This window comes from Oncorhynchus gorbuscha, linkage group LG06 (assembly GCF_021184085.1).
Source record: "Oncorhynchus gorbuscha isolate QuinsamMale2020 ecotype Even-year linkage group LG06, OgorEven_v1.0, whole genome shotgun sequence".
NCBI classification, from domain to species: Eukaryota; Metazoa; Chordata; class Actinopteri; order Salmoniformes; family Salmonidae; genus Oncorhynchus; species Oncorhynchus gorbuscha.
The window spans coordinates 77,078,592-77,092,013 of record NC_060178.1 but is presented as its reverse complement, the minus strand read 5'-3'; the positions used below and the strand labels follow the sequence as shown (position 1 = coordinate 77,092,013).

Here is a 13,422-nt window from a genome sequence, read left to right as displayed (position 1 = left end):
CTAATCAGCAGGTTTTGCATGGGTGGAGTTGTGGCTCGCCTGGTGACATCACCAGGTGGCAAATTTGTTAATTTACCAATAACAAAGAGAATTCCAAACCTATAAAAGTTTTCCCCTCAAAGTTATTGCTTGAGAAATAATTATATTTCTAAAAAGCATTATTTTATATATATATTTTTACTTTAATAGAAAACTGTTTTATGGTACCTAATTGTATTAGGTTTAGTATTTAGTATTTAATATTTTTTTTAGGATCCCATTCATAGCCATGGGAGTTCTGAGGGTGCTGCAGCACCTTGAAAAATGGGAATATTTATTTATTATTTGTAAAAAAAAAACACTTGGCCTTTACAACTCTTCCGTCTTTAGCTGCAGGGACCTTTTTTTAAACAAAAGTAGTGCACTGGGCCTTTATTACACCTGTATTCAGGGCTGGTCCTGGCAATTCTGCCACCCTAGGTGAGACAAACATATTGCCCCCTGCAAAACTAGAATACTCAGAGTAAGCACAATTATGTTGAAAAGACGTCTATAATCCGTATTTTCCAGACGTTGAAGTTAGGTTCAATTTAGGTTCTGAATGAAAAGTGAAAAGAACATATGTATTTTCCAGAAATCAAGGCCGGTTGTGACCACACCAAATCCGAACCAAACATAGGCGTCTATAGTTGAGCAAAATCAAGGCTGGTCTAGACTGGACCAAAAACTAACGTCTGTGGGTGTGGAAATCAAGACCATTGTAGACTGCAACAAACAAAAAGATTGCTGGTCCAGACAAGACCAAAAAAATACATCCAAAAGACATTGGCGTCGGTCTGTGCTTACTGGGGTGTATCCTACAGTGTCTGCCTGCAATGTAATTTTATGAATGCTCATCCATGTCTTAGTCCCAATGTTTCTAAAACAAGCTTTTCCATTGGCTTTATTACATTTCCACCACACTAAACAATTTGGCTGTTTAAGCTATGAATATCATCTACCCAACTTTATCAGGAGTTATTCTGAGCCTATTTGCAATGTGTTTACTCATTGGGAAATGCATAAGTATTTTATTTTTCGCCATGTATACAAACTTGAAACCAATGATCATGACAATTTAGCCCAAGGGGTGAAACTTCTGGACAGCAGTTTTGAGTAGCCTGATTATCCATTCCATATTGTCCATTTTACTTTGGCCTCTACTGTTTTTAGTATATGTGGTTTGTTAACATGTCAGCACATTTTATTTATATGATTCGGCGCCTTATAGGTTAGGGTATTTTATCAGAGAAACCTGCATGATGTAAAAAGTGTCTCTCCCATTACTTATACATTTTATCTCCAGCCTGTAGGCTACAGATAAAGCCACATACTCTTTCTACCATATCCTATATCTGCTACATGATTTATTTTTGTTCATTTTGACGGAATGTTGGTGGAGCGTGGCAGCGATACGTCTCTCCAACAGCACCCTGAAGAGGCACGCTGGGAATGGACAAGCAAAATATAATGCGCCCCTGCCTTTCACAAAGTTGGCACTACTTAATTACAGGCATCAGCGCTCACCTAAAAAGTCCACATGCCACTGTTGAGAGAAATTGTAATTGTTTTTGGGCAGAATTATGTGAGGTTTTATGTGTTGTTGGAGGTGTGTCTTTGTCAGTTTAGCTCAGAAAATGCCGGCCTCTTCAATCTGCCGGCATAGACGGCTGAGGTCTGGCCTTTCCCGTATTAGCGGACGGATATAGGAAAGGGGGATACTTAGTCAGTTGTACAACTGAATGCCTTCAAGTGAAATGTGTCTTCTCCATTTAGCCCTCTGCAGCTCGGGAGACATGTTTTTCTCCCACAAAAGTATTGTATTGAGCCTTTACTACTCCTGCATTATCAGACCGATACAGCCGTATGCAAAACGAATTGCAGCACCCCCACCCGCAAACATCTTCTCTCGTCTATGTCCCCATTTTTTAAATATATATTTTTTATTTCACCTTTATTTAACCAGGTAGGCTAGTTAAGATCAAGTTCTCATTTGCAACTGGGGCCTGGCCAAGATAAAGCATAGCAATTAAACACATACAACAACACAGAGTTACACATGGAATAAACAAAACATACAGTCAATAATACAGTAGAACCAAAGAAAACAAAAAGTCTATATACAGTGAGTGCAAATGAGGTAAGTTAAGGAAATAAATAGGCCATGGTGGAGAAGTAATTACAATATAGCAATTAAACACTGGAATGGTAGATGTGCAGAAGATGAATGTGCAAGTAGAGATACTGTGGTGCAAAGGAGCAAGATAAATAAATAAATACAGTATGGGGATGAGGTAGATAGCCCATCTGTAAACAGCCCATCTATGTACAGGTGCAGTGATCTGTGAGCTGCTCTGACAGCTGGTGCTTAAAGCTAGTGAGGGAGATATGAGTCTCCAGTTTCAGTGATTTTTGCAGTTCGTTCCAGTCATTGGCAGCAGAGAACTGGAAGGAAAGGCGACCAAAGGAGGAATTGGCTTTGGGGGTGACCAGTGAGATATACCTGCTGGAGCGCGTGCTACGAGTGGGTGCTGCTATGGTGACCAGTGAGCTGAGATAAGGCGGGGCTTCACCTAGCAGAGACTTGTAGATAACCTGTAGCCAGTGGGCTTGGCGACATTAGCTATTGCTGAACCAGCAGCTACACTTCCTGGGGTCCACATGAAACATAAAACATGACATATTACAGAACATCAATAGACAGGAACAGCTCAAGGACTGAACTACACACATTTAAAATAATAACAATAGGACCTAGAAAGGTCCTACTAAAACAACACTGAGAGAAACAGAGAGACCCATTACTCTATGCCTACATCCTAATACATTCATATATTACATTTTCATTTTCATATCGTACATTTACATTCAGTAACATCTAGCAGTTACACGCATACATACATCAGTACACATATGACTATGAGTTATTAGGGTAAAATAGGGGGGATTGGAAATTATGAAGACAATTACATTGAGGGAAGCTACAATCTATCTGCAATATTAAAGCTGATCTACCTCCTAAAAAAATAAAAGAAAGGGCAGAGGCATTGTGCTGTTTTTATTAATTTATTAAAGTACATTTTGCTGTTTGCTTGAGTAATTTGAAATGGAAGGGAGTTCCTTGAATTCATTCTGGATTTGGGGCTGTGTAGAGACCCCTGGTGGCATGTCTGGTGGGGTAAGTTTGTCTGTCAGAGCTATTTCAACACATTCATATTTCTCACATTAACATTTATCTTTCCTCTGCTTTGATCCAAGAGAGACTGACAATTTGACATTGATATAAAAACAGCTACATTTGGTCTTTAATATTTTTTAAATCGATCAAATTAAGGGGACATTTGTATTTGTATTCTCTTTACATAAGCGTATCTTATTATATTTCTACTTGAAAGAGGGGAGTTGCCTCACACTACAGAGACAGGAAATAGGCCCATGCCCTATGGGCCATTCTAGCTCGGAGAAAGTTACTTAATGTAATTAGATATTTTTCTCTTCACTTTATCTTCACCTGTTGTCTTATTTCTCTAGTTTTGGTAGGAAGACCATGCTCCTGGTGTCCTATATCTCTGGCATGCAGTTTGGTGTTGCCAGTGCTTTCTCCACCTCCTTCATAATGCTTGCTGTGCTCAGGTTCTTCACTGGGTTCGGCATCACTGGCATCGTCATCATCTCATCAGTACTCAGTGATTACGCTCGCTCGCACGCTCACACACACACACACACACACACACACACACACACACACACACACACACACACACACACACACACACACACACACACACACACACACACACACACACACACACACACACACACACACACACACACACACACATGCAGCCCACCCACCACTAGATGAATACAGACAACCCACGTGGTGTCTCAGAGACTATCCTTGACTCATCTGGTGTTGCGTTGTGCCATCCTCAGGTGTGGAGTGGGTGGACATTGAGCACAGAAAATTAGTGGGAGTGATTGACAGCCTGTCCTGGACGTTTGGTAACTCCATGATTCCAGCCATAGCCTATTGTGTGAACGACTGGAGACAGCTGACCATAGTGGTCACCTCACCTCTCGTCCTGGCCATACTCACATGGAGGTCAGAGGGAGGGAGGGACTAACAAACAAATGAATGGACAGTTAACAGTTAACAGTTGCTGTGTTATTGTGAATAACATCTTTACCTCCTCCAATAGGTGGATTCCTGAGTCAGCCAGGTGGCTCATAGCCAATGGGAAGTTTGAGAAAGCAAACTTTTATTTGCAACAATGTGCCCAGATTAACCAGAAGCAAGAGTTTGCATCCGAAATTACACCAGAGGTAAGCAATTGCCAGGATAGGATACGTTTAAGCAATATGGTTATTTAAATTCCTTCACTCTTCTTTCTAGCCTGGTTCCAGATCTGTTTGTGCACAAATCTAATCAAATTGTATTTGCCACATGTGCTGAGTACACCAGGTGTAGATTATACAGTGAAATACTTAACGGAAATGACCAAATCAAAAGGAAATATTAACACAAAATAGTAACACAATAAAATAATAGCAAGGCTACAGTATATACAAGGATACCGAGTCAATGTGCTTGGGGTACGAGGTAGTTGAGGTAACATTTACATGTAGGCAGGGGTAAAAGTGACTAGGCAATCAGGATAGATAATAAACAGAGTAGCAGCAGCATGTGAAGAGTATAAAAAGAGTGTGAAAGTGTACGTGTGTGGAGTCAATATGGATGTGTTTGTGTTTTGTGTGTGTGAGCATATGTAGTATGTGTGTGTGTGTATATGGGTATATGTTAGTGTTGGGAGTGTCAGTGTAGTATGAGTGGGTAGAGTCCAGTGATTGTGCATAGAGCCAGTGCAAGAGTGTCAGTGTAGTATGAGTGGGTAGAGTCCAGTGATTGTGCATAGAGCCAGTGCAAGAGTGTCAGTGTAGTATGAGTGGGTAGAGTCCAGTGATTGTGCATAGAGCCAGTGCAAGAGTGTCAGTGTAGTATGAGTGGGTAGAGTCCAGTGATTGTGCATAGAGCCAGTGCAAGAGTGTCAGTGTAGTATGAGTGGGTAGAGTCCAGTGATTGTGCATAGAGCCAGTGCAAGAGTGTCAGTGTAGTATGAGTGGGTAGAGTCCAGTGATTGTGCATAGAGCCAGTGCAAGAGTGTCAGTGGGCCCTGTGTTGAGGGACAGCGTGGTGGATGTGTTGTTGCCTTACCCTCACCACCAGGGGGCAGCCCGTCAGGAAGTTGAGGATCCAGTTGCAGAGGGAGGTGTTTAGTCCCAGGGTCCTTAGCTTAGTAATGAGCTTGGAGGGCACTATGGTGTTGAACGCTGAGCTGTAGTCAACGAACAGAATTTAGACAGGTTACTTTGGTCTTCTTGTGCACAGGGACTGTCTTGATAACTCCTGTGGTCAGAGTTGGCAAGACAGCACAAATAGATCTAGGACCTGTTTACTTTCCCTCTTAAAGCCTGGGTGGATTTTTTCCATATTGCTTATGTATATCCAATCTTTTCATATCTACAGGTGCGTCGAGGAGATCAAGTCTAGGGGTTGATTTTGAGATTCAGCAACTGATCCGCCTCTGTTCTTCTCGCCACCAGACGCTGTCCAGTATCATTGTGACAGAGAGAAAAGACAGAACCTACTCCTACCTGGACTTGGTCAGAACCCCAAAGATGAGGAGACTGGCTCTACTCACAGGCATAGTGTGGTGAATATCCCCTGACTCATGATATCTGATACAAGTTGCTTTAGTAAACGCAGGTTCATCATGTCTGGCCACACACTATAATGTTAGGAATGTATTGATGCTATCAAGTTGGGTAAGATTTCATTTGACCGTTTTGATCTAATATCCACATAAGAGAATATCCTGAAATGTAAATTCAACTTTAAATTAGACTTTTAGCTCACCTCAAACTGTGTCAAAACACATGACATAGCTCTACACTGTTTAACAACACCAACAATGCCAACCTGATTTCTCATCCCCAAGGTATGGTGTGGCTTCAACATATTATGGCATTAGCTTCAACATCACTGGATTTGGGCTCAACATATATCTAACCCAGTTTGTGTATGGTGCCATAGAACTCCCAGTCACACTATCAGTGTACTTAATACCTTCTGGATAAGGTGGGTAGGAGAAACACAGAAGTAGGATCTCTGCTAGGAGCTGGAATCTGTCTCGCTATTAATATTTTCCTACCCAGAGGTGAGTGCTTTTTTTGTGGGGGTCAGGGAGGCGGTCAATTCAAGTCCAGGAGACATCTTATAATGTATTGATGCTGTCAACTAATACTGCCCTTCCTCTAGTGCAGCACTGACATACTACCTGATTCAACTATAGTTTTCTAAATTGAAGACCTAGCTTAGATGAATCAGGTGTTTTAGAGCTGGGTTAGAACAGACCCTGGCAGTATCACATCTCTACACGAGTTATCACAACTCTAAAGGAGTTATCACAACTCTACACAAGTTATCATCGAGTTCTGCTGGGGTATGTTCCAGTTTTTTTCAGTTATTCATGAACTCATCCTAAATATTTAAATATGGTGGGAAACGTTGCCTTAAAGGAAAGGTCATGTCGTTCCTCTCCTCCACTTCAGACATGTTTGTTTTCAGGACGGTGGTGGCGATGCTGGGGAAGGGTTGCTCGGCAGCATCCTTCACAACTGTCGTGTTATACAGTTCTGAGCTGTTCCCTACTGTGGTCAGGTAAATCACACCTGTGTCTCCGATTTAAAGTGTAACTAAAGACAGACAGGTCAAAATGTGTGTTCTGTATATTTCTCTCTCTGTCTTTCAGGCAGAATGGCATGGGCTACAATTCGTCCATGGGTCGCCTGGCGGTTTCTCTGGCCCCTCTCATTCTGCTGCTTGACAAGGTGTGGAGGGACCTTCCGCAGGTCCTCCTCTGCTCCATAGCCCTGCTGGCTTGCCTGGTGGCCAGGATGCTGCCTGAGACACGTGACCGCTGTCTACCAGAGACCATTCAGGACATTGAGGACGGGCAGACAGGGTATGATATAGCCTCTGAGATATAGACACTTAGGTTGAGATTCAATCCAAGGTGCGTTAAAGAGCAGCGCACTAGACAGATCACAATGCATCTATTAAAGGCTAAATATGCAGAAATCGCTCAGCCTTTGCCTAGTTGCTACAATTCTAAAATACTAGCCTAAACCTAGCAAACCACAATTTCTCAAGCAAGCATTTTGCCAGGGTACAATCTGTAAATTCTTTGCAAATATGGTTATTGATGATTATGAATATCATAGTGTTTTATCAATGACTGTGTTTATTCTTTTTATGTACAATTCTAGGAACATTTTGGCTGGATCCCAAGTTGTGGAAACAACAGAAATCCCTCTAAAATCAAAGGCCAACGATGAGGGGGAAAATTGACACTAAGATATTCTTTCTGTAAATATTTTTTATATGCCCAAATGTGCACCAACAACAATTTTCAAACACCTTTTCAAGTAATCTCATTGTGTTTGTTCCACATCAAAAACAACATTCAAACCTTGCACTGATTTAATAAAACAAGACACAAGAGAAGCATAATTCATTTTATTCCTCCTATACAAATTCTAATTTTCCACTCAATTGCAATACTGCATTATCTTATTTAGTAAAGACACCTTTCTGTTTCATATGAATGAGGAACAAAATATTATCTTTGATAACGTATCATAACTCTTTATGCATTCTTCCTCACCATAAACATTGGCAAATGTATGCAATCAATCTTTAATATTGGATATGAACCTGTTGTTAAATACGTATTTTATAAATCTGTGTGCTTAGCAGGTTGCAAAAGTGATTTAAATATTCGGAAACATTATTACGTTATACAAACAATATGTAAAAATACACACAAAAATACTTCATGTTTATCAGCAAGCATGTGGTCGGGTCCATTGCAATACCTGTCAATTCAGTCAGTGAATCACTTCAGTCACTCAATTCAGTCACTGAAATTACCCTAATCAAACAGAAACCCCATTCATCTTACTTTTTAGTGTGTGGTTAGGACTGGCTGGGTATTTCAGTTTGCTCCATGTCTTCCTTCTCATAGATGTAACAGCCCACCTTGCCGATGTTCACTCCTTTTGGTCCATACAGGATGCCGTAGCAAGGGACGTGGCAATAAGGTATCCCTTCATGCTGTAACAAGGGGAAAAAAATTCCATTTACATTTTTTAAACTTATTTTGTACATAACGTTTCTGCAACGGTATCTTACGGCAAAAAAGTTCTTCTGGATATCAGTTATACTTTTCGTGGCTGTTTATTTACCACCACAGACAGATGCTGGCACTATGACCGCACTCGGTCAGCTGTATAAGGAAATAAGCAAACAGGAAACCACTCACCCAGAGGCGGTGCTCCTAGTGGCCAGAGACGTTAATGCAGGAAAACTTTAAATCAGTTCTACCAAATTCCTATCAACATGAGTGCAACCAGAGATAAAACAATTGTAGATCACCTGTACTCCACACACACTCGTACAAAGCTCTCCCTCGCCCTCCATTTGGTAAATCCAACCACAACTCTATCCTCCTGATTCCTGCTTAAAAGCTCAAATTAAAGCAGGAAGCACCAGTGACTCGGTCTATAAAAAAAGTAGTCAGATGAAGCAGATGCTAAACTACAGGACTGTTTTGTTAGCACAGACTGGAATATGTTCCGGGATTCTTCCGATGGCATTGAGGAGTACACCATATCAGTCACTTGCTTTATCAATAAGTGCATTGAGGACGTCGTCCCCACAGTGACTGTACGTACATACCCCAACCAGAAGTCATGGATTACAAGCAACATTCGCACTAAACTAAAGGATAGAGCTGCCGCTTTCAAGGTCCGGGACTCTACTCCGGAAGTTTACAAGAAATCCTGCTATGCCCTGCGACGAACCATCAAACAGGCAAAGCGTCAATACAGGGCTAAGATTGAAACATACTACTGTACCTTGGCTCCGACACTCGTCAGATGTGGCAGGGCTTGCAAACTATTATAGACTACAAAGGGAAGCACAGCCGCAAGCTCCCCAGTGACACAAGCCTACCAGACGAGCTAAATCACTTCTATGTATGATTTAATTAATTAACCAACATCTATGCATCTTCAGATTGTCTTATAAGTCCATGTGGGCTAGGCATCCTGAAAATGCAAGACACTTTAATAATAAAATCAATCAAATCAACCTTACTTGTGAATTTCAACACAGAAACACTGATGTTGATCTTAAAAGCAGCCCTCGCTTCAGGTCATCAGTAACTGTAGTAGACAGTTACAACGATAAAAACGATAAAAACATTCCCTAACCAGAAACCGTGGATTGATGGCAGCATTCGCGTGAAACTGAAAGCGCGAACCACTGCTTTTAATCAGGGCAAGGTGTCTGGCAACATGACTGAATACAAACAGTGCAGCTATTCCCTCCGTAAGGCTATCAAACAAGCTAAGCGTCAGTACAGAGACAAAGTGGAATCTCAATTCAATGGCTCAGACACAAGAGGCATGTGGCAGGGTCTACAGTCAATCACGGACTACAAGATGAAATCCAGCCCAGTCACGGACCAGGATGTCTTGCTCCCAGGCAGACTAAATAACTTTTTTGCCCGCTTTGAGGACAATACAGTGCCACTGACACGGCCTGCAACGGAAACATGCAGTCTCTCCTTCACTGCAGCCGAGGTGATTAAGACATTTAAACGTGTTAACCCTCGCAAGGCTGCAGGCCCAGACGGCATCCCCAGCCGCGCCCTCCGAGCATGCGCAGACCAGCTGGCCGGTGTGTTTACGGACATATTCAATCAATCCCTATACCAGTCTGCTGTTCCCACATGCTTCAAGAGGGCCACCATTGTTCCTGTTCCCAAAAAAGCTAAGGTAACTGAGCTAAACGACTACCGCCCCGTAGCACTCACTTCCGTCATCATGAAGTGCTTTGAGAGACTAGTCAAGGACCATATCACCTCCACCCTACCTGACACCCTAGACCCACTCCAATTTGCTTACCACCCAAATAGGTCCACAGACGATGCAATCTCAACCACACTGCACACTGCCCTAACCCACCTGGACAAGAGGAATACCTATGTGAGAATGCTGTTCATCGACTACAGCTCGGCATTCAACACCATAGTACCCTCCAAGCTCGTCATCAAGCTCGAGACCCTGGGTCTCGACCCCGCCCTGTGCAACTGGGTACTGGACTTCCTGACGGGCCGCCCCAGGTGGTGAGGGTAGGCAACAACATCTCCTCCCCGCTGATCCTCAACACGGGGCCCCACAAGGGTGCGTTCTGAGCCCTCTCCTGTACTCCCTGTTCACCCACGACTGCGTGGCCACGCACGCCTCCAACTCAATCATCAAGTTTGCGGACGACACAACAGTGGTAGGCTTGATTACCAACAACGACGAGACTGCCTACAGGGAGGAGGTGAGGGCCCTTGGAGTGTGGTGTCAGGAAAATAACCTCACACTCAACGTCAACAAAACTAAGGAGATGATTGTGGACTTCAGGAAACAGCAGAGGGAACACCCCCTATCCACATCGATGGAACAGTAGTGGAGAGGGTAGCTAGTTTTAAGTTCCTCGGCATACACATCACAGACAAACTGAATTGGTCCACTCACACTGACAGCGTCGTGAAGAAGGCGCAGCAGCGCCTATTCAACCTCAGGAGGCTGAAGAAATTCGGCTTGTCACCAAAAGCACTCACAAACTTCTACAGATGCACAATCGAGAGCATCCTGGCGGGCTGTATCACCGCCTGGTACGGCAACTGCTCCGCCCTCAACCGTAAGGCTCTCCAGAGGGTAGTGAGGACTGCACAACGCATCACCGGGGGCAAACTACCTGCCCTCCAGGACACCTACACCACCCGTTGTTACAGGAAGGCCATAAAGATCATCAAGGACATCAACCACCCGAACCACTGCCTGTTCACCCCGCTATCATCCAGAAGGCGAGGTCAGTACAGGTGCATCAAAGCTGGGACCGAGAGACTGAAAAACAGCTTCTATCTCAAGGCCATCAGACTGTTAAATAGCCACCACTAACATTGAGTGGCTGCTGCCAACACACTGTCATTGACACTGACCCAACTCCAGCCATTTTAATAATGGGAATTGATGGGAAATTATGTAAATATATCACTAGCCACTTTAAACAATGCTACCTTATATAATGTTACTTACCCTACATTATTCATCTCATATACATATGTATATACTGTACTCTACAACATCGACTGCATCCTTATGTAACACATGTATCACTAGCCACTTTAACTATGCCACTTTGTTTACTTTGTCTACACACTCATCTCATATGTATATACTGTACTCGATACCATCTACTGTATGCTGCTCTGTACCATCACTCATTCATATATCCTTATGTACATGTTCCTTATCCCCTTACACTGTGTATAAGACAGTAGTTTTGGAATTGTTAGTTAGATTACTTGTTGGTTATCACTGCATTGTCGGAACTAGAAGCACAAGCATTTCGCTACACTCGCATTAACATCTGCTAACCATGTGTATGTGACAAATAAAATTTGATTTGATTTGATACCTCAGCATGTCCACCAGAGGTCAGTGTCTTCTTACACCTCTCACAGCGCAGGCAGGGTCGGTGCCAGTTCCTACCCAGGGACATCACCTTCTCTGCTGCAGAGACAGACAAACACCTCACTATGATTACCTCATTCAACTGGCATGTCAGGATAATTAAGACAAAGTGCACAATGTACTGTGTGGGTCAGTTGGTAAAAACGTGGTGATTGCCACACTGAGGCCTTGGGTTCAATTCCCAAAGTGATCACATACCAAAAATGTATGCACTCACTGTAGTTCACTTTGAAAATATAAGAGTCTGCTAAGTGACCACTTGAACTATCAGTCCAACATAGAAAAATAAATATAAGAAAGCACAAAATGCATAGTTGAGTGGTCAATGTTTATATCATAAATCAATCATGTGACCAAAACATACCAAAATAGACCACTTTTTCACAGCCAGGACAGAGTGAGGTCTCTCCAGCAAACATCCTGGTCTGAGGGTGAGGTACTGGCAAAACAACAATAGCTAGAGGTTATTCACCTGACAGAAACAAATAAATCAGCCTCAATTAAACGTATAAATGAACCCTACATAAACTCACATATTTGATTTTCTGCAAATTACCAGACAGCAAACATAAGGACAAACCAGTGCAAAACACACAAACTCAACATACCAGTGATCAAGTCCAGCTGATTAAATAAATGTAATCTCCTATTTGACATAATTATTCAAAATATACAATTTTTCTATTCAAGTTAACACATAAACTATGTTTTCAGATTAAACAGTGACATGATACATAACAGAACGTTTGGGTTTACAACGTTTTACAAAAGGCTAAATTCAACAGATTATAAATCATTATACATTTAACATCTAGCGATCAGCAACTACCCCACCCATTCCTTCAAAATAATTTTAATCTCGAAAGGAAACGTTATACCCAACAAGTTGTTTGTTAAAAAGATCTGTTTAAAGTTCTAACATGGGTCAATCTTGAATCTTGTAATCAGAGATGGTTGTTTGAAGACGCATGGCTCTATTTTTGGCTGGTTTAAGGCGGCGCTAGAGTCAAACGCACGTTCGTTTTGGAATTGCGTCAAGTAAAAACTGGCATAGTAGCATTTTCTAGTGCTAAAATCAGGTTCGGCAATTTACATGTCTTATAACAGCTCACTTGCGCCTAGATGAGCGGGTGTATTTTAGTCATGTCCTTGAAAACTTGACCCAAAGTGCTAATTTCCGGCAGCGATGTTAGGGATATTTAAGACAAACCAAAAACTGGTTTTAGAGGTAACGCAGTTGGTAATGGCTTGAATTTGGACTGCGTCATTGAAAATAAGAATTTGTTCTTAACTGACTTGCCTAGTAAAATAAATAAATTACATAACACTTTTTCAGCTTATTCCAATCGTAGGTAAAGAATCCAAACAGTACATCCCTCCACAAGATCTTCATAAATGTGTTCAATTATAAATCTACTGATGTCTTGCCACAGTTTTCTTACATTAATACAATGCTAAAAAAGATGCAACACTGTTTCTGGGTGGTCATTACAAAAGGAGCAATTTGAGTTGATGTTTTCCTTAAACTTCTTCATAAAGTGTTTGGCAGGATAATATTTATGAATAATTTTAAAGGAAACTTCCTTAATTTTGTTAACAAGTAGGTATGTGTGTGGCAACATCCAAACTTCTTTCCAACAGATATGATCAACAAATCCATTCCAATAAGGCATGACATAAGGTATAGATACAATATCCTGCTGAAACAAGGTTCGTATCACTCTGTTGTTGAATGGACCAAAAGAGAAA

General features: G+C 41.9%; 2 protein-coding genes and 1 pseudogene across 2 annotated transcripts; 2 read left to right on the top strand and 1 right to left on the bottom strand.

Annotated features, from left to right (window-relative positions):
- Positions 1–13,422, top strand: part of LOC124038739 — a 29,166-nt pseudogene that overhangs the window by 2,098 nt on the left and 13,646 nt on the right.
- On the top strand, positions 6,323–7,700 carry LOC124038354 (solute carrier family 22 member 7-like). Its single transcript, XM_046354137.1, has 3 exons — positions 6,323–6,739; positions 6,831–7,043; positions 7,348–7,700. Exons 1-3 carry the CDS (start codon positions 6,606–6,608, stop codon positions 7,427–7,429), a joined length of 429 nt encoding a protein of 142 aa, XP_046210093.1. The 5' UTR covers positions 6,323–6,605; the 3' UTR covers positions 7,430–7,700.
- Positions 7,583–13,088, bottom strand: LOC124038355 (cysteine-rich protein 2-like). Its single transcript, XM_046354138.1, has 3 exons — positions 12,038–13,088; positions 11,618–11,712; positions 7,583–8,194 (listed from the first exon to the last, which is right to left on the bottom strand). The coding sequence occupies exons 1-3, from the start codon at positions 12,090–12,092 to the stop codon at positions 8,057–8,059; spliced, it is 288 nt and encodes a 95-aa protein (XP_046210094.1). The 5' UTR covers positions 12,093–13,088; the 3' UTR covers positions 7,583–8,056.

Excerpts from the sequence above, each read along its gene's own strand:
- LOC124038354 (XM_046354137.1), top strand. The coding sequence starts at position 6,606 with ATGTCGTTCCTCTCCTCCACTTCAGACATGTTTGTTTTCAGGACGGTG. Across the intron at positions 6,740-6,830 it reads CTGTTCCCTACTGTGGTCAG|GCAGAATGGCATGGGCTACA; the intron begins GTAAATCACACC and ends TCTGTCTTTCAG. Across the intron at positions 7,044-7,347 it reads ATTGAGGACGGGCAGACAGG|GAACATTTTGGCTGGATCCC; the intron begins GTATGATATAGC and ends GTACAATTCTAG.
- LOC124038355 (XM_046354138.1), bottom strand. The coding sequence starts at position 12,092 with ATGTTTGCTGGAGAGACCTCACTCTGTCCTGGCTGTGAAAAAGTGGTC. Across the intron at positions 11,713-12,037 it reads TGAAAAAGTGGTCTATTTTG|CAGAGAAGGTGATGTCCCTG; the intron begins GTATGTTTTGGT and ends CTGTCTCTGCAG. Across the intron at positions 8,195-11,617 it reads CCTCTGGTGGACATGCTGAG|CATGAAGGGATACCTTATTG; the intron begins GTATCAAATCAA and ends CCCTTGTTACAG.